This window comes from Corvus cornix, chromosome 9 (assembly GCF_000738735.6).
Source record: "Corvus cornix cornix isolate S_Up_H32 chromosome 9, ASM73873v5, whole genome shotgun sequence".
NCBI lineage: Eukaryota > Metazoa > Chordata > Aves > Passeriformes > Corvidae > Corvus > Corvus cornix.
The window spans coordinates 845628-864764 of record NC_046339.1 but is presented as its reverse complement, the minus strand read 5'-3'; the positions used below and the strand labels follow the sequence as shown (position 1 = coordinate 864764).

Genomic DNA, 19137 nt, shown 5'->3' with positions numbered 1-19137 from the left:
CGCGCCGGCGGATGAGGCGGGGCCGCGCCGGGCCGATTTGAGCCGCGCCGGGCCGGGCTGTGCCGGCTGCTCTGCGCCGGCACTCGCGGCCATGAGCTACGAGCACCGCCGCGACTGGGGCCGCGGCCGAGGCCGGGGCCGCGGCGGCGATGGCGGCTCTGCCTCCGCCGCTTCCTCCTCGGCGGGCGGGCCCGGCGGGCGGGACGGCACCCCGGCCACCTGAGGGGCCGCGAGATCGGGCTGTGGTACGCGCGCAAGCAGGGCCAGAAGAACCGGGACGCGGACCGGCAGCAGGTGAGGGACGCGGGGACGCGTCCCGGGGACAGGGCTCATCTGGCCGGGGGGACAAGGGTCTGTGCCTCTGCACCTTGGAACTGCGCGTAGGGAAAAACGTAGATCTTTGGTCATGCCGAAGAGCCTCGGGAGGCGGAGAACGCCGTGCGAGTGTTGCTAACGTAATTGTGGATACATGAAGTCCGCGCTGATGGAGGCTGTGCTTTTCTGCCCTAGAGAGCTGTTGTGCGCATGGATGAGCGCAGGGAAGAGCAAATCGTGCAGCTGCTGAATTCTGTCCAGACTAAAAACGACAAAGAGCAAGAAGCCATGTCCTGGTGGTCTGGAGATGAAGAAGGGTAAAGAGATACAATTACTAGTTCTTTTATTTGTTTTAAATTGCACGAACTTTCCATAAGCTGACAGGAAGATGTATCAGAAGTTATTTACCTTTATCGAGTGAATTGGCTCAACAAATATCCTCAGATTTCTCCACATGTATTGTCACATTGAAATGATTGTACCCATTGCTGTAAAACGCTCTCATTATTGCTGAGTTTGGGGTGTTAAATTTCAACTTAAACTCATAAAACTTAAAACTGATCTCAAGGCATACTACGGTAGGTACACTCTTCCAGAGATGGCTTTTGACTTCTGTTTTCAGTTACTGAGCAGTCTTGGAACATTTTCTCAGTGTCTGAAGCAGGGTCTGTTCTGGGCTCGTTAAGGATTTTCAGGAATAGCTGGAATAGGCAGGTGTGCTGAATTAAGGGGATTTGGGATCCATTTTTTTGAGGGATCCAGTTATGGGGCAGTGGATCAAGTGGCAATTTATGGTGCTTTGTTGCTTTGTGGCTTCATTTGGTGCAAAAGAATGTGGTTTTTTTAGAACCTGATGTCAGGTTTTTGGTGGTTGGTAGTTTGAGACTTTAATTGGTTTAATGACTTTCACTGTAGTGACAGACCCAGAGCGGCTGTGGCTGCCCCTGGATCCCTGGCAGTGTCCCAGGCCAGGTTGGACAGGGCTTGGAGCAGCCTGGGACAGTGGAAGGTGTCCCTGCCCATGGCAGGGGTGGCCCTGGATGGGCTTTAAGGTCTCTTCCAATCCAAACCATTCCATGATTCTCTGTTCCCATGGGCTGCTGGTTCATTAACTGCTGGATGTAATTACGTGCACTCTGCATGTGGCCAGGCACAGCTGGGAAATCTGAAGTTTTTGTTCTGTGTTTCCAGCCCTACTCCAGAACAGCCTGCCAAAGTGAAACCAGATGCTGAAAAAGCTCCTGTAAGACAGAGACCAGCCTTGGAAAAAACATCCCTGGATTGGGATGTGGAATATCTCTGTGAAAAAAATGAGCAGGATGCTGATTTAGATGAGCGGCTTAAAGAAGACTTAATGAAGAAGAGATCTGATCCCAAATATATTGAAATGCAGGTACTTTTCCTTGTGTGAAGTTGAAAACGTTTCATTGACTTTTTTAAAATTAATCTAACCTGAAAATGTAATATCTTGCAGTTTACTAGAAAGTTGTCATAATGTTACTTTTGCTAAGAATTATCTTTAGAATTCATAAAATTCATACCTGTTGATAGAACAGTAATTAAAAATGGGAAATTACAAATTTCAGAAACATTTAGAATCTGAAATTTGAAGCTGACATGTTGTTTCATTGGGTGAGTTTCTCTTTCTTTTTCATGGATTGTATCCGTGCAGTTATGTCTGAAACTGAAAGCACAACACTGGGTTCTGAAGGAATTGCCTCTTGAAAACAGTGGTTTTGTTGTTAACATCCACGTATAGAAAATTGTCTTACCCTGAACACCAGTTCTCTCTTCCATACCAGGCCCTGCTCCTGCACCTGTATATACCTACCTAATCATGTACTGAATTGTTGGGCTGAAATCATTTTTCTAAATAGAATGCAACAGAAGCCATACATGGAATTAAAGTTGTTTCCCATGGGCCTGTGTTTATACAAGTGTTGCTGAGCAGTTTGTCATTATTTTGCAGTTTAGCCCAGATTAGAGGCGAAATCTGTTCTATTGCTTCAGTGTTGAAAAGGTGTTTAAAGAGAAATGTTTTTTTCTTTTTCCCCAGAGATTCCGAGAGAAACTCCCCTCATACGGGATGAGAGAGGTGAGCGCGTATTTAAAGAGAGACAGTCTGTGGTGCTGGGCTCCAAAACAGGAGAAGGCAGTTGTGAAAGCCCTGTGACTGGCAGCAATTCTTTGTGGCCTTCAGGAAGGGAAGAAGCCTCCCAGGTTCTGACCCTGGGGGTGACTTCTTTCCAGACTGTACCGGGGCTCACTGATCATTATTATGGGGCTCAGTACAGTGTTCTCATGGGAATATAACTGGGAATACATGGCTGCTACATACATTTAATAATAGGTCTTCTTTTTCTGCCAGTTAAACATCTAGAAGGTTCCTGGTTACTCAAATTGTTGTGCTTTCTTCTGTGTATAAAATTGTGCCCTTTGTTGCACAATTAGCCAGTGTAGAATTGAATATAATGCCAATTAAGCCTTTTTAGCTTTAACCACAGACTTAATGGCTGCACTGCTGGCCTTCAGTGCCATTAGTTTCCCAGTTGCAGGATAAGGTCAGTGACAGTAGGGGCTGTTACCAATTGATATTAATTCTTCAGGTGGTATCCCCTGTATGCGGTAGGAATGGAGTATTCTGATATGTTTGCTTTTGCAGGCTCAGTGGATGATTAGTGAGCTCCTTCCTACAGTTTCTCTATTTGCCATAATGTCCTTTCTGTTAGCATTTGTTTCTTAAAATAGTCATATTCTCCTTAGCAGTCCTTGGGGTGGGGAGGTGGAGGCTGGGAAACTGTTCCTGTTGGTACAAGAAATGTTAAAATACTGTGCTGAAAACCTTTAGTTCATGCAGGCTTGGAGTCCAACCAGGCAGCTTTGTGTTCAGTCTCCAAAGATTTACAGGAGCCAAGTAGGAAGCAGAAAGTTTAAAAGTGTATTTCAGGCTTTCATTTTAGTTCTTTTATGTTTTTTTCATACAGGATCTAAAGTATTTAAAGCTAGTGTTGAGGTTGGGTGTGCTTTAAACCCTACGCATGGGAAGTGCAAATGTGCAGAAATTACTTCTGTGAGGTTTAAACTAAACTTTTTTTTATAGCGTTACCAGAAGCAGCCGAGCGTTTCTTCAGCTGCTGACACTTTGCTCAGCGTTCATCCCACAGGAGCAGAGAATTGTCAAAATCCTCTAAAATCCATTTGCAACAACAACACAGTAATTGTTTTGTCTTCGTTTGGGCCAGGAGCTTGTGAAGCTGATCAACAACAACCGTGTGACGGTGATCAGCGGCGAGACAGGCTGCGGGAAGACCACGCAGGTGACGCAGTTCATCCTGGACGATCACATCGAGCGCGGCCTGGGCTCCACGTGCAGGATCGTGTGCACCCAGCCCCGCAGGATCAGCGCCATCTCCGTGAGTGCCCTTCCCCTGCGCCCTCGCTCCACACCCCCGAGCTTCCCGCGTTCCTTCTGGGGCGCCTCAGAGTCTGCTGCAAATAACAGTTCTGTTAATGTGCACTAATTGGATATTCACAGGATCTGGCCATTGATGGAGTATGGCACTGCAGCCTTGTTCTTCCCTGGCTTTAGTCATGTGTTATATCTGTGATTTTAATGGATTTGGGCAGTGCAAATGTCAATTAAGATAAAAACTAATCTTGTGCCAGGCCCTCTAGAGGTGTATTAATGAGCAGGAAGGAATCTGGCTTTCAAGTTCTCAGTAGTTACTCTCCTTGATAGTTCAGTGTCAGACGGGCAAAGCTCATCCTGCTGAAAGTGGAATGTGCTGCTAATGCCCGAGTGGGTGTGTTTCTCTAAAGTCTTGTCCCTGGGTTGCTGCTCTCAGGGGAAGAGAAGAGGTTGTTTTCAGGGCATTTCTTTGTTATTTACAAACCATCTCAGTTCTGGGTGTTCCTACTGATGAGCAGCTCATCACAGATCAGCCTGATTTTCTTTCTCCCCCTCAGGTGGCTGAGAGGGTGGCTGCTGAGAGGGCAGAGAGCTGTGGCAATGGCAGGAGCACGGGCTACCAGATCCGCCTGCAGAGGTGAGCGGCTCTGTGGGAAGGGCCTGTTGTTATCCAAAGGAGACAATTTGAAAAGTAGTTCTAAAAAGAAATAACTGCTTTCCTGCTGATGTTTCCCCTAAAGGAATTCCTGTGAGGAAGGAATGAGGTTTTTGAATTTTATGAAAAGGTTTGAGTGCAGTTACTGTGGTTTATGCCCCATGTGACAGTGACTAGCCCGTTAGACTTTGTTGAGTAAGTCCTGTTTTCAGCTCTTGTAAAAGGTTCTGCTGTGGGCAGAAATAAAACTGATGTCCCTAATCCCATGAATTTCAAGGAAAAGTGAAAATGCTAAAGGGGAGAATGCTCCAAACTGTATTTCTGTGGAAAGCTATGTGTTTGCTATGTGTATGTATGGACTAATTCCGTGGGACCATGTAATAGGTGCAGTAACAGGAGCTTGCAGAGCAAAAGCTCTTATATTTGGAGTTGGCTATAATTTTAAAGAGTATCTGAAGTGGTACCAGCACATAATGGAACCCTATTGCTGAAGCAAAACTGCTGGTGAGAGAGGACAGCTCAGCCCTCACAGCATTTTAACTGGAATTCATAGAATCTCTCTGCTATTTCTCTTTGCTCACAATCCTGTGCATGTGAGTGCCCTCTGTTCTGAGCCTGGAGAGCTGCAGGAGCTGGGGATCAGCACCTCAATGTGCAGGAGATGGCAAGGGATGTCTGGGAAGCCAGAGCCTCTCCCTGGCCCATTCCCCGTCCACAAAAGTGATGCAACAGTAACCTAATTCCTTGTTCCTCCCATTGTGCTGCGAGTGAGGGAGGCAGTGAGGCACATCTGCATCGTGTCTGGCATGGCACCTGCAGTTTTTAAAGTATTTTGTTAAATACAAAGGAGAACTGAGGAGTGGTTGTTGTGTCTTTCAGTCGGTTGCCAAGGAAACAAGGTTCGATTTTGTACTGTACCACGGGAATTGTCCTGCAGTGGCTCCAGTCAGATAAGTAAGAGCTCCTATTAATGAGACACTGAATGCAATTATGAAATGAATCCTGAGCTGTTCCAAACTTAGTCATGGCTTTGCTTTATAATTGTTCTAAAAACAAAAGTTTAACTTTCTCCCCTTCTATTTTAGGCACTTGTCCAGCATCAGTCATGTAGTTCTTGATGAAATCCATGAAAGAAATCTTCAGTCAGATGTTTTAATGAGCATTATTAAAGATCTTCTGAATGTTCGACAGGATCTAAAAGTCATACTGATGAGTGCTACTTTAAATGCAGAGAAGTTTTCTGAGTACTTTGGTAGGTGAAATGCTTCCTAGGAATGTTCCTCTTAAGTAATTTAGGCTTCCACAGTATAGTGCAGTTCTTGAATTACAGAATTTATTTGTATCAAAAGAAGAAATTACTTCAATTTTACAAAGATTTGCCAGCTTCTGGAGATGCAGTTTATCTCAGTTTTATCTCATTATGACCTGATCTTGCTTCTGGTTTTGCTTTTCAGACATGTTATGGAAGCAGAGTCCAAAGTGTTTTCCTAGTAAATATTTACCATGTTTTAGCATTCTTGGTGTGAGTGGGCAGGGAGATTGAACTTTTAGTTGTTCAGTCTCCCAGCTTTTTCCAGCGGCTGGAACCAGCTGAACATCCTGGTATCCAAAATACTGCCTGCTGCCTGTGCTTTTTTATTCAGCAGCCTTATTTGGGGGTGAATTTGGCATCTTCCCTGACAATTGGAAATGTCCTGTAGACATGGCAGCTTTATTGCAGAAATAGTGAGGAATGTTTACTGCTTCTACTCTTCCAGTGCAGTATTTCATCAGTAGTTTTAAAACCGAGTTCTGCCTCCCTCCACAGACCATTGCCCAATGATTCACATCCCTGGGTTCACTTTCCCGGTGGTGGAATATCTGCTCGAAGATGTCATTGAGAAGTTGAGGCAAGTGTTTTTTCTGAACATCATTTCAGACAGTATTTGGGAGGGGGTTTAGCTTAGTGTATGTATGCTCAAAGAGTAACTTGGCATAAAGAAGAATTGCCTGCATTTTTCAACAGAAAACCTTTGAAGGGGGGCCTTGTACTGTAATTACAGATGACACACGGCTACCTGGGAATGTTGGCTTGAGGGGAAGAACAATTTCTCTGTTGGTGTGGTGAATTTTCAGATCTCTAAATCAAGCTAGTCTTTCTTGCTGTTCACTTCTTTTTCCCTACATGTTCTCGTGCTTACTAGGGTTGGTCCCTGCTTTTGTAAGATTTCTGTCAGAACAGAAACTGAAGGATCTTACACATGGGCTAGCTAAAGCACAGCATATTGTCCATGGTTTGGAAAACTGCTGTGCAGCTGCTCCAAATTCCCTCAGTTTCAAATGGAATTGTGTTTGCTCCTCCTGTGTAAAGGTACACCCCGGAAAAGATGGACCGTCGGCTGCACTGGAGGAAGGGCTTCATGCAGGGCCACGTGAGCAGGCCAGAGAAGGAGGAGAAGGAGGAGATCTACAGGCAGCAGTGGCCAGGCTACCTAAGGCAGCTGCAGGGCAGGTTGGGCCCAAGTTTCTCTTCTGTTTTCAGTTTTCAGGCAGCTCTGAAGTGAGAACCATAAATCAGTGCTGTATTGTGTTGCTGGGCTTTCGTAACAGTGGGGTAGTGGCTGCTGTGGAAAATGATGATGGAATTCCCTGTGTAGTTGGCTGGCAACCAGTGAAGTGCTTTAGAGACAGCAGAATTAGCTCCCTTTGAGTTACTCAATGTAAATTTCAGTTCATTACCTAAATATAGATTTTCAGTCCCTGGCTCATCCATGAGAAGGAGAGAGGTCATGTAAGTGCTTCAAAGACAATTCAGTCATGATATGGTAACTCTTCAACTGTACTGAACTGACAGTAATCCCACTGAACTAAATGTGGGGAGTACTTCGGAGGTGCAGGAACTGCTTAAAGAACTGAGCTGATTGGAGGTGGGTTCATGGCTGGGTGGTTCACTCAGAGCCTGGCAGCAGGAGCAGGAGCCCCTGGCTTTGCCTGTTCCAAGGGACCAGTGTCTGTGCTTTCCCTGCTGCAGGTATTCAGCAAGTACAATTGATGCTCTGGAAATGATGGATGATGACAAGGTGGACCTGGACCTTGTAGCAGCCCTGATCAAACACATTGTGCTGGAAGAGGAGGTACAGTGGGACTGAGCTGGGGGCAGTGGCAGTGCCAGAGCTGGCATGGTTGGTCACACAGAAAGAAGGGAAATTTTTGTTTGCGCTTCTAAGTAATTGAACAGCTTTGAATTAATCTTACATTCAGATAAATACATGTAGGTAGCTCTTTTATAGAAAAAAAGCCTTGATAGACTGTTCCAGACTGGGTCAGTGAGGTTTCAGATCTCACATGCCCACCATGTATGCAAGGAGCTGGCTCCCTGTAGTGTGTGATGTGTTCTGACCTCTCTTTCCTTCACTCCCTCTTTTCCCTGTAGGATGGTGCAATTCTGGTGTTTCTGCCAGGCTGGGATAACATCAGCACTTTGCATGAGCTCTTGATGTCACAAGTCATGTTTAAGTCAGGTAAAACCCAAACTCTCCATGGGAGTTCTGGCGGTAGCATTGGTGGCAGACTCTTCTTGCATGGGGTTGCTGCTGTTGCACTGGATTAATTTTTTTCCCCCATCTCTCCTCTCCAAAATGTTCAGCAGTTTTTGTGTCTGTGGTATCTTTCCTCTGCTAACAACAACTCATTTTCCTCAGTGTGGGAGTGACAATCTGAAAAACAACCTGACCTGCATCTTCTTCCTCTTGTCCTTTCCTGTAGCTGGGAGAACTCCCATCCAAAATAACTCCATTGTGCATGCGCCTCCTCTGCGCTCCATCCTTGAGCAGCTTCCCCTGCTTTGCTGATAGTTCCTTAAATCCTGTCTATTCGAGAAGCTTTCTTACAGATTCTCAAGTACTCTGTGCCTGTCTGTCACACTTTAACTTGTCCCTTTGCATCTCTCATGTTTGTCTCACCTATCTTAGCTGGGCTCTTGACTGTTCACATGTTGACTTGCAGTGTGGTTGTGCACATACCAGAGATGCAGAATTCCAGTTTATTGAAAGATTGTGTCAATTTGTGTATTAAACTTGACTAATTATTAAATAACTCCAGAATTTAAAAATGAAATCTAAATTACTGTAAATAACTTCATATATTTTCTTGAACTTGTCATGTTATAGCATCATAAAAAAGGCCTTTATACCTTTTTACTTTAGAATTTGCTGTTATGATACAAATACATGTGGTCTCAGAGCAAGAAACAATAGCCTGACTTGCAGCCTATTTTTTCTGTTCTGCATAGTTGATTTAGTTGATTTTCCTGTAAAATTGGAAGTTTCTGTGCTTACACCATATCTTTTACTGATTTTTAACTTTCAGATAGGTTTATTATCATACCTTTGCATTCATTGATGCCTACTGTTAACCAGACTCAGGTATGCTGCTCTTTTATTGCAATATTTCACAACTACCAAAAAAAAAAAAAAAAAAAAGCAGCACATATTTGGTTTTGGCAAACACATAAATGGGCCCTGGATAATTACAGGTGTTCAAGAAGACCGCGCCAGGAGTGAGGAAAATCGTGATTGCAACCAACATTGCAGAGACCAGGTAAATGCCTGCCTGTCCAGAGCCAGGAAAGCTGTGTGTTTAACAAAATAAATGGAAGTGATAATGCAAAGTATAAACCTGTTCGGTTTTCCCAAAAATAAGTTTTGGTGTTTGTGCCATTCATTTATAACACTTTGTCTTTAGAAATATTTATAGACTAAACAGAGTTTCCCTATAATTGTTTTAAATAATTCAACCAACTACATTGTTTTGAGCAATTAAACTACAGGAATGCTAAACAATTACTAGAATGACTTGTACGTGATCATCTGAGCTGCCTGTCCTCTCTTCAGGACCCAAGTGGGGACTTTGGCCAGATCCAGGAGAATAAATCAGCTCTTTCTTGAACTGTTCAGTAGCATAGTTCTTAATGAAATTCCAAACAGATTTTTTTAATTGCTGACTCTGTTTGGGAGGGAATAAAGAGAGGCCAAACCCGATTCTAGGTCACACATGCAAAGATGAAAAGTTGCTTTTTTCCCTCTTTTTTTCAACAGCATTACAATCGATGACGTCGTGTTCGTTATAGATGGGGGGAAAATAAAGGAGACTCACTTTGACACCCAGAACAACATCAGCACCATGACAGCAGAGTGGGTCAGCAAAGCCAATGCCAAGCAGAGGAAGGGTCGAGCAGGAAGGTAAGAACAGTGAGGTGCTTAGGGAAGTCTGGGGATGTTGAGTTTCCAATAGTGCTGAAGGTTCTTCTTTCTTACTTGCACGTGCTGGCACAGCCGGCTCCTGTTCCTGGGCAAGGAATGATTTCCTTGTCTTCCTAGGAAGCTGAATTGACTTGTGCTGCATTTAACTCCAGAGTTTCCCTCCTATAAAAGAAAGTCCTGCATTGTATTTTAATTTTGGTCACTGTTGGCCCTCACACCTGATTTATGAGGCTGATACATTAAAATGGAAATGGCATAAAAACTAATTTGTGTTCTCTATGCCTTTTTCCTGCTGATGGGTCTGTGTTTCAGAAGACTGGCGTGGCTTTTACAGTTGGATACACTTCAGTTCTAATTCCTTGAGGAGTTTTGGGAAGGTTGTTGTAAGCAAACGCAATCATAGTGTCATAGTTTCATAGGAAAAGAACCCCCACAACAACCAACTAAACCCAAAGGAATTGTTTCTTTAAATCGTTGCAGAGTTCAGCCAGGCCACTGTTATCATCTGTACAACGGACTGCGTGCCAGCCTTCTGGATGATTATCAGTTACCAGAGATCCTGAGGACACCTTTGGAAGAACTCTGCTTACAAATCAAGGTAAACAGAGGGAATCTACAAATATATTTATTATCTACTTTTCCATTGGGATAAGTGGTTGAGAGAATAAGTTAACACAACTGTGACCCTAGGATTGTTAAGCCAAAATTCTGTTACACCAGAAATGCAGTGTATTCAACCAATAATGGCAGCAACTTTTGTAAATGCACACTTGTATCTGGGTGCATCAAACCCAGGGGAAACAGAATTGTCTAGTATCAATAAAAGGTGAAGTCTACTAACAAAAATTCGGGCTGTGCTTTTTCCCAAATATCATTCAATCAGAGAAGCTTCAGTGAGAATTCCAGTGAGTCAGTTTATGTGATTTCTTTAAAGAATTTCGCTACAAAGCACTTTCAGAACTGGTGTGAATTTCCCTTTTTGGCAGTTTGCATTGAATTCCTTATGCAAGCAGAAGGAATGCCCTGTGTATGCGAACTGAATGAAGAATAGATCCTTCTGCTACAAATTTCATCACTAATACTTTTTTTTTTTTTTATCCTTAGTTCTTAACTAAAGAAATTCTAACTCGAGCTGTGAATTACTCACACTATTTCAATGAGTGTGGTTATGCTAACTAATTTTATGCAACTGTCTCCAGTTGCTGTAGGCTTTTCTTGTGATGTGTTTCTTTCAGATCCTGAAGCTTGGTGGAATTGCCTATTTTCTGAGCAAACTGATGGACCCCCCGTCTCGTGATGCTGTGATGTTGGCCATAAATCACCTCATGGAGCTGGTAAAGTGTTGCTGCATATACAGGAATGATCTATTCAGGACCCTGGTACTGTGTGTGTTACCTGACACAGGTCTGGCTGCACAGCTCTGGGCACTGCAACCCCCTACCCTTTGTGCAGAGCCCTGAGGTACCCTCACTGCACAGAGGGAGCACTTCACATAATCCATGATGTGCTCATGGGCTCTACAGAGTAGTTCTGAGGGATTTGTTAAGTGACTCCAAACAGACATGTGACCCAACATTTAAGGTGTTGATTTAACTCCCTACCCCTGCTGCCTCCCCAGCCTTCCTGTTCCAGGTGGATCAGTGAGGAGTTTGAGACAAATGAGGCATATGGGAGAAGTACATTGTATGTCATTGTTCCCTTGGATGCTGGGGAAGGAGACATTAGTGACACATTTGTTCTGCTGATTCCTTGCTCTGGTGTTGTTTGTACGAATGAGTTGTAGCCATAAATAGAAATATCTGATTTGCATAGTAGTGGGTGATATCTGTGTACCAGTGGCTTTTCTAAGGAAATCCTCCCCATTTCACGTAACTGTTGTTCTTTCCTTTCCACCCTTGTCCTGGCAGAACGCTCTGGACAGGCAGGAGGAGCTGACTCCCCTGGGTGTCCACCTGGCACGGCTGCCTGTGGAGCCGCACATCGGGAAGATGATCCTGTTTGGAGCCTTGTTCTGCTGCCTGGACCCTGTGCTGACCATTGCAGCCAGCCTCAGCTTCAAGGACCCTTTTGTCATCCCTCTGGTAAAGTCTCACAGACGACAATTACATGTGGGAGTTTAAGAATCTCAGTAGGATACTGGGACTTAGTGAGGTGTTACAGTTTAAGAGCACTTTCATTAATGTCATGTTAATTACATTTTTACTAGTGAGATTGCCTTCACATACTATGAATTGTCATTTTTCCTATGGAATATTGGAAATAACTGTAATTTTCATGTATGTTACACACAGAGTACTGTATAGATGTACCTGAATTAGGAAAAGAGAACTGTCATGTCAGTCTGGGTATTATGTAAGTTCTAATTTTTAGGGCAAAGAGAAAGTTGCAGATGCAAGAAGAAAGGAGCTGTCGAAGAACTCAAAAAGCGACCATCTGACTGTGGTGAATGCTTTCACTGTAAGCATGTTTTCATGTGGTTTTTTTTCTTCTAGAATTTTAATTTGAGTAATATAGATGATCCTAAGGAAAAAGCTGATCAGTTTATGCTCTGTAGGCTTTCTTTTTTGGCTTCTACAGAAACATAAAACCAAACTGATTTTCACCCTTCTAGTGTTGGAGAATCTTGTCTTCAGGCTCAGTAACCTGATTTCTGGTGGATAAGTTTGAAAAAGACAAAGGAAACATAGTATTATAATTACTTTGCTGACATTGTTCATTCTTGTCCTGGCCTCTACGAGAGGCTGAAGCCATCTTCAGAAGTGTTGGACATTTTGCTGTATTGTGTTGGGGTGAGGAGAGGAGGAAATAAATGGCCTGGAAAATGCAGTTCCTGCCCAGAACTGTTAATTACAACAAAGGGTGCTCTGGCAAACGCAGCCAGATATCACTGCTTGCTAGGGAAAAAGGAAGGTTGTGATTCAACATATTATGAAGCTGTGTTTTTCTGCACTGTGGTGTGTGCACATATACAGAGAATCAAAGGATTTACTTTCTCCCTAGTAGGGAACATGTGACTGTTGTTTGTTGACCTCCAGTTTTCGCTGTCCCTAAGTTTGTAGTGTGTGTTCACTTATAAACGCCTTAGAACTCTGGTTTTCATTTCTAGGGCTGGGAAGAGGCTCGGCGTTGCGGTTTCAGGAATGAGAAGGACTATTGCTGGGAATATTTCTTGTCCTCAAATACCATGCAGGTAACGGCATCCTGCCAGGTTAAAACAGGATCCTGTCTGTGGGGAAAAGGAGGTGCCTTTGGTGCAGCATCATTCTAGGGCAATTTTCGTTGTTTCCTAGATGCTGCATAACATGAAAGGGCAGTTTGCTGAGCATCTCCTTGCAGCTGGATTTGTGAATAGCAGAGACCCCAAGAATCCCAAATCTAACACCAACTCAGGTAACTGTGGAGGGAAAGGGAGAATTTATCCCAGCTGAAATCACAGCTTGCAGAACTGCCTCACTTACTTTGCTGTCCCCTGCAGGTAATGAGAAGCTGCTCAAAGCAGTCATCTGTGCTGGCCTCTATCCCAAAGTGGCAAAGATCCGGCCCAGCTTCAGCAAAAAGAGAAAAATGTGAGGGTTTGGTTTAGTGCTGGTTTGTATTCAAGATGTTTTCTACATGGCATAGTTTGGCAAGGTGAAGCAGTGGCTTGAGTGCATGAATGAATGTCACTGTACAGTTTCAGTCATGGTTGTGTGTTACTTCCTCTGAGAAAGGTGGGATTGTTGATTTCTTTTTTTTTGTTTTAACATCTGGATTCCTGCTAATGCTTGAAATATTTGTGTGGCCTTACCGTGCCATGGATAGTATTACAGCATCTCAGTAGCACTGCTCTCAAGGGGTTCTACAGCAGCACTTCAAACACTGTCACTTCTGGTTATTTGGGAAGAGGGACCCCAGGGATCCTGGTCTGTCGATTTATCACTTCTTGTATTATCAGACTCTTTTGTTGTTGTTTTTCTTTGAAGGGTGAAAGTTTGCACCAAGACAGATGGATCAGTTAATATCCATCCCAAATCGGTGAACGTGGAGGAAACAGAGTTCCATTATAACTGGCTCGTGTACCATTTGAAGATGAGAACCAGCAGTGTGAGTCAGGGGCTGTGCTTGTGGGGTTTATTTGTTTTATTATCCCTTTTAAAATGAGCTTGGATCAGGGTTCAGAGGGGATGTGAACAGCTTTTGTTCTGGGGCCTTCCTGTCTTGGGCCATTCTTTGTACGCACCATCAGATTATGTCCTTTGTGACACTGGGGCTATTGTACCACAACTAATGAACTTCTGTGGTTTAGTTCTTGGGGGTTTTTGGAGGATTGGGGTTTTTTAAGATCTGGCAATAACAGGTGTAAATTTTTAAATTTTAGTTTATTTTTTTCATTTCAGTCCAGTCCTAACACTTCTCAATATGCTGACATTTTTTCCTCTCATTGTTATGGAGCATCTGGTTTAATTTCACCACTGCGTGAAAGACTTGAGACCATTTTTGCTCTTGTTCAATCTGATTTCATGTAACTTTTCTTGAACTGATTTGCTTCATACATCTTCAGAATTTGTGAGTAACTGAGTAATGATCTTCTGGAATTCTATAGGAGTCTCATGAAGGATTACTGATGGCACTTGAGATATTTTGAGGGTGATCAGACAATTCTGTTGTTGTGCAGATTTACCTGTATGATTGTACAGAAGTGTCTCCATACTGCCTCTTGTTCTTTGGAGGGGATATATCCATTCAGAAGGATAAGGAGCAGGACACCATTGCTGTGGATGAGTGGATTGTTTTCCAGTCTCCAGCAAGAATAGCACACTTGGTCAAGGTGACTATGTTTCAAAATAATGTACATGGAAGGCTCAGTTTAACACTGGTTCTGCTTGGGGATTTCTGGATTTGATATTCCTGTGTGCCTATTGATTCATCACTCAGGGAGATGATGTTTGAAATGCACTCCCAGCGAGCAGTTCAAGCACACAAAGCAAACAAAAGTGATCTAATGTTGCACAGCAGAAGTTGTAGGATGACTTGCTTAGTCCAGGAAATGTCCACATGGATATGGAAACATGAGGGTGGGGCCTCCTCAGCTAACAGGAATAGGTTCTATAGAATTGTTAAATATTAGGTCCCAGAAATCATACCTGACTCTTTTTTTAAATTTTATTTTTATTTTAAACTACTCTTTTTAATCCTGAAATAGCCAGCTAATGGATGTGTGGTCTGTTAGAGGCATCACATCCAGAGATGGTGATCTCTCATCAAAGGTAACACGGCTGGGTTTTGAGAGACAGTGTTTGATGCTGAAAATAGCAATGTGGAAATGAATTGATGGGAGAAGAGTGGGTGTAAGGGTCAGGAGAACAGAGGGCCCAAGGCATTGGAACCTCCCTGTTGATGCTGTGTGTAGCTCTAACTGCCCGTCTCTTTCCTTTTTCCTTTTTTTCCCTTTATTACAACACTTTCCAGAATTTGAGACAAGAACTCGATGATCTTCTACAAGAAAAAATTGAAAACCCCCATCCCGTGGACTGGAATGATATTAAATCCAGGGATACAGCAGTGCTGACAGCTATTATAGACTTAATCACCACGCAGGAGAACGAGGGCGTCAGGAACTTCGCGCCGCGGTTCCAGGGCGAGCGCTACAGCTGACACGCTTCACCCGAGCCACGCTGCCAGCCCAGTCACCTTCTTTTTTATAGCATTTCTTTAGCTAGAGGAACAACTTTTGTAGGGTAAGCTGGTAATTTCCTCATCCTGAGGAGCAGTTACTTGGAGCTAGTTGGCAGTATGTGTACGTGCATGTGTTCTGTGCTCAGTTAGCTTTGTGAGGGAGAGAAAGGCAGTTGTTGGATGGTGTATGGTTCTTGTCCTGCTATAGCTGTTTTCTTTGGGTTTTTTACCCATCAGGTAACAGATATTTTAAAAACCTGCTAAAATACTGCTTGGTAATACCTAAACTTTTTTTTTTTAAATGGGGTGTGGTGAGTAATTACACTTGCTGTGTTATTCCAGCTGTGCAGCAGTCTGCTCACCAGCACTTCCACAGAAGGTAATTACAGCTTAATTAAACTAAACTTGAAAACACTTGTTGAATTTTTACTGTGGGAGGAAACAATCTTCACCTTTCCTGCATTTCATCCCATTCAATTAATCTTCCTTTACTTTCTGTCCTTGTCCATCATCACTGCTGACTGAAATTGTAGATTACAGAAAGCAGGGTTAGATAAAAGTCATGTTGGATTATGCGTTAAGGTTTCATTGCATTCAGGTTGGGGGTTTTTTTTAAGAAGTTCATGTATAAGTTATAGTATTCCATTAAAAGTCTTTTTTTGCAAGTCATTTCAACTGTTCTCAATGTTTTGAATGTCGTTCTGTTTTGAATGTTTTCCAGCTATGGAAGAATATTTGAATAACAAAGTTTGTTAAGGATTTTGAGGTTTATCCTCGAGTAAAAAAGGTTGTGTCTCCTTTTGTTTGCCTGGAAATATAACTTTTCTCCCTTCTTTGGTGTTTTGTTGGTTTTTTTCCTTTGCAAAAGTGACCTTGATCATCAAGCTCAGGAGGATTTATGTGCTTTATCCTGAAGAAAGCAGAGCAGCTCAGGTGAAACTTATTTTTTATACAGAAATAAGTCAAAGTTAGTGGCTAGACGATGCTTTCCATTGGGTTAGCAAAGCTGGAGGGCGCCAAGCTCCTCGTTGCCACTGCCAGCTGCAGAAAATAGATCGTTTAACCTCCCTCCCCAACCACCAATTGACTGTTTCACCCTCAGGTGTTTTAAATGAGGAGGCGGAGGAGGAGAATCGCCCTGCCCCGCGGGTTGGGGGTTCCGGAGGGAGTCTGAGGAGGGGGAAAAGAGGCACCGACGGCTGCAGGGAGGGAGGAGCCGGGTCGGGAGCGTTCGCTGGGCAGCAGCCGGGCTGTGAGGGCCGTGAGGCTGCGGGAGAACCGGGCTGGAATGGCTTCGTGACACCCGGACTTGCCGGCGCCCGGGGCTCGGCTCCGCGCGGGCCGCGGCCGCTCCCAGGATGCGGCAGCCACGGCGTCGCTGGAGGTAAGCCCCGGACTCAAAGGGGAAAGCAAAGGGGACTAAATTAGTGATAACTGTGTGGAAATGGGAACGAAATAATTTGTAGTGGGGAACTTCTGTGCTGGAAACAAAGGCTGTCGCTAGGGCAGGAGGGAACAAAATGGCGCCCAGCCCTGAGGCGCAGCGCTGGCCCCGGGCTGCGCAGGGCCGGGTGGGCTGCTCCGCATCACAAGTCGGTGCTTTATTTGAGGAAAAACTGGCACTGGTAGCACTGTTACTGGCAGAGCTGGATTAAATGTCATGAAGAAAATACGGGCTGGCACATGGTACCTGCATTATTCCCCTTTCCCATGATTTTTGCAGTACTTAAATGATGGCTAATTTTCTAATTAATAGCACAAAAGGAGGGCCAAAAGGAAGTGGTAGTGATAGAGCCTGGGTAAAAATGGCAGTTTCGGTTGATGATGAGTTCCCTCAAGCCCCACACTGCGGAGGCTCAGGGTCAGCAGTGGCACAAGGGCCACCCCCAGAAGAAAGGCTCAAGGGGTCACAGGTCAGATGTTAGGAAGTGACTGAAGCGTAAATAGTGATAGTGCTGTACTTTTTCACAGTGCTGAAAGCACACAGCCTAACATACTCTTTTGTGCAGAAAGCTACTAGAAACCTCTGTGTTCTTCGGAGTTTGAAAATGAGCATAAATGTTAGGGATGCTGGATTAGAGTTAATTTTCCTTGCTAGTGTGTGTGATGCTGTGTTTGGATCTGTGATGTAAATTGTGTTATTCCAGGTATGGCTGAGCAAGCCCAGGTTCTGTCTTGGTTCTCGCCTTGCCAGCAAGGGGGCTGGGGACACAGCCAGGACAGCTGACCCCCACTGCCCCCAGGGAGGCCCCAGGCCATCATGCTTAGTCGATAAAGCAGGAAAGGGGATTGATGTTTGGAGTGATGCCATTTGTCCTCTCAAGTCCCCATTGTGTGTATGGAGACTGTCTGTTGTGGGGCTGGCTGAATATTCACCTGCCTGTGGGAAGTGGGGAATTAATTCTTTGGTTTGCCCTGCTTGCACATGTGACTTTTGCTTTAAACTGTCTTTATCCCAACCCATGACTTCTCTCACTTTGCCCCTTAGAGTCTCTTCTCCTCCATCCCACTGTGGGGATGAGCCGCAAACCAGGCTTAAACCACCACATCAGGTTATTAAGATATCAAAGAGGTGTAATGCTGATGTGTAAGGTTTGTAACGTAGTTTATATATGGCCAGCCCAAGACCAAGAATGGTCAAGGTCATGTTGTGCTTAATGAAGGCTACTTCTGTCTGTGTTAGTTTTAAGCACCTTCTGGAACTCTGGGTTATGGAATGAAAGAATTCAGTGTTGTAGTAAAGTCTTCCTGACCTTCATGTTATCACCACTTTGCCCAAATGATGAAGTTTTTATACAACTGTTGAAAATCATTTGCAGATCACAGCAGATAAAGCCTTGGAGTTCCTCAGCCTTGGTGTCAAGATTTACTGGTTATTTCCAACACCTGTGTTCTATCCAGTTGTTTTGCCTGTGTGTGTTACTTTAGAAACAAAATACACCTGGGAAACGCAAGCATTTTTGTGAATATATTTTGTCAATCCAGGATTTAAGGTATTTTGCTGAGCAGACTGTGCTTTCTGAGCATGTGTACAGTGACTAAAGTCATGCTATTTTTACCTTTTTATTTTCAGCAAATTAGCTTTGCATAATAAAAACAAATGTACTCCTTGCCATGGAAGTCAAGCACAACACGCTGCATTACAGCATTTGTTAAAGTTCAGCAGATACAAATGTTGTATTTGTTGCGTTGCAGGGCTGGTATAAAGCAGCAGAACAGACAAGTACTAAAAACTATTCTTAGGTGTGCCATGACTGTGGAGATGCTGGGCCAGGCTCAAGTCAGGTGGGCACTGGATTTCTGAACAGGTGCCCCTGTGGAGCCACCAGACACATGGGGGCACCTCGACTCACTTGGAGACTTGATTTAGGCAACTGAGAGCCTTTTATTGTTGGCAACTTGCTTCCTGATTACAGAACTTACAGAAGGAAGGGGACACATATTCCATGTCCTGCAAAAATGAGAGCTGATTTTACAGTAACAAACTCCCAGCTGCCTTCTGTCACTGCTGAGCTCTTAATTAAAAAGGAGGTACTGGTGTAACACCCACCTCCAGTTAAAAAGGAGAGTGTGTGTTCAAAGTGCACAGGGGCTGGTGAAGGTGTTGAGTTTTTTAGATGATTTCCTTTGCAATAGCAGTGCTAATAGAAAAGTCAGTGTTCAAAATTATTTTTATTTATTTTTTTTTTTTTTCTTTTTTTGGCTAATGAAAATATTGTGGAATGGCTAAATGAGAGTGGCTGAGCCTCCCCTTCCCTGGGCTCCAGGGACAGGAGGCTGGGGAATAATAGTTAAAGCTGAGATTCAGACTGAGCACGAGGAAGCAGGACTTCACTGCGGGAATGGACAGACCCAGGAACACG

At 44.0% G+C, this 19137-nt stretch overlaps 1 protein-coding gene across 1 annotated transcript; it reads left to right on the top strand.

Annotated features, from left to right (window-relative positions):
- The first annotated feature begins 64 nt into the window (after positions 1-64).
- DHX36 (DEAH-box helicase 36) lies at positions 65-16107 on the top strand. The gene is given in 26 exon segments (XM_020584448.2): positions 65-197; positions 200-294; positions 511-632; positions 1507-1708; positions 2372-2410; positions 3558-3728; positions 4282-4361; positions 5259-5333; positions 5465-5631; positions 6187-6268; positions 6730-6870; positions 7390-7492; positions 7792-7879; positions 8727-8782; positions 8893-8957; positions 9455-9598; positions 10100-10217; positions 10855-10953; positions 11527-11700; positions 11990-12076; positions 12726-12809; positions 12910-13009; positions 13095-13185; positions 13582-13702; positions 14274-14426; positions 15068-16107. Coding segments are annotated over 26 exon segments (2949 nt in total). The 5' UTR covers positions 65-91; the 3' UTR covers positions 15254-16107.
- The last annotated feature ends 3030 nt before the right edge of the window (positions 16108-19137 follow it).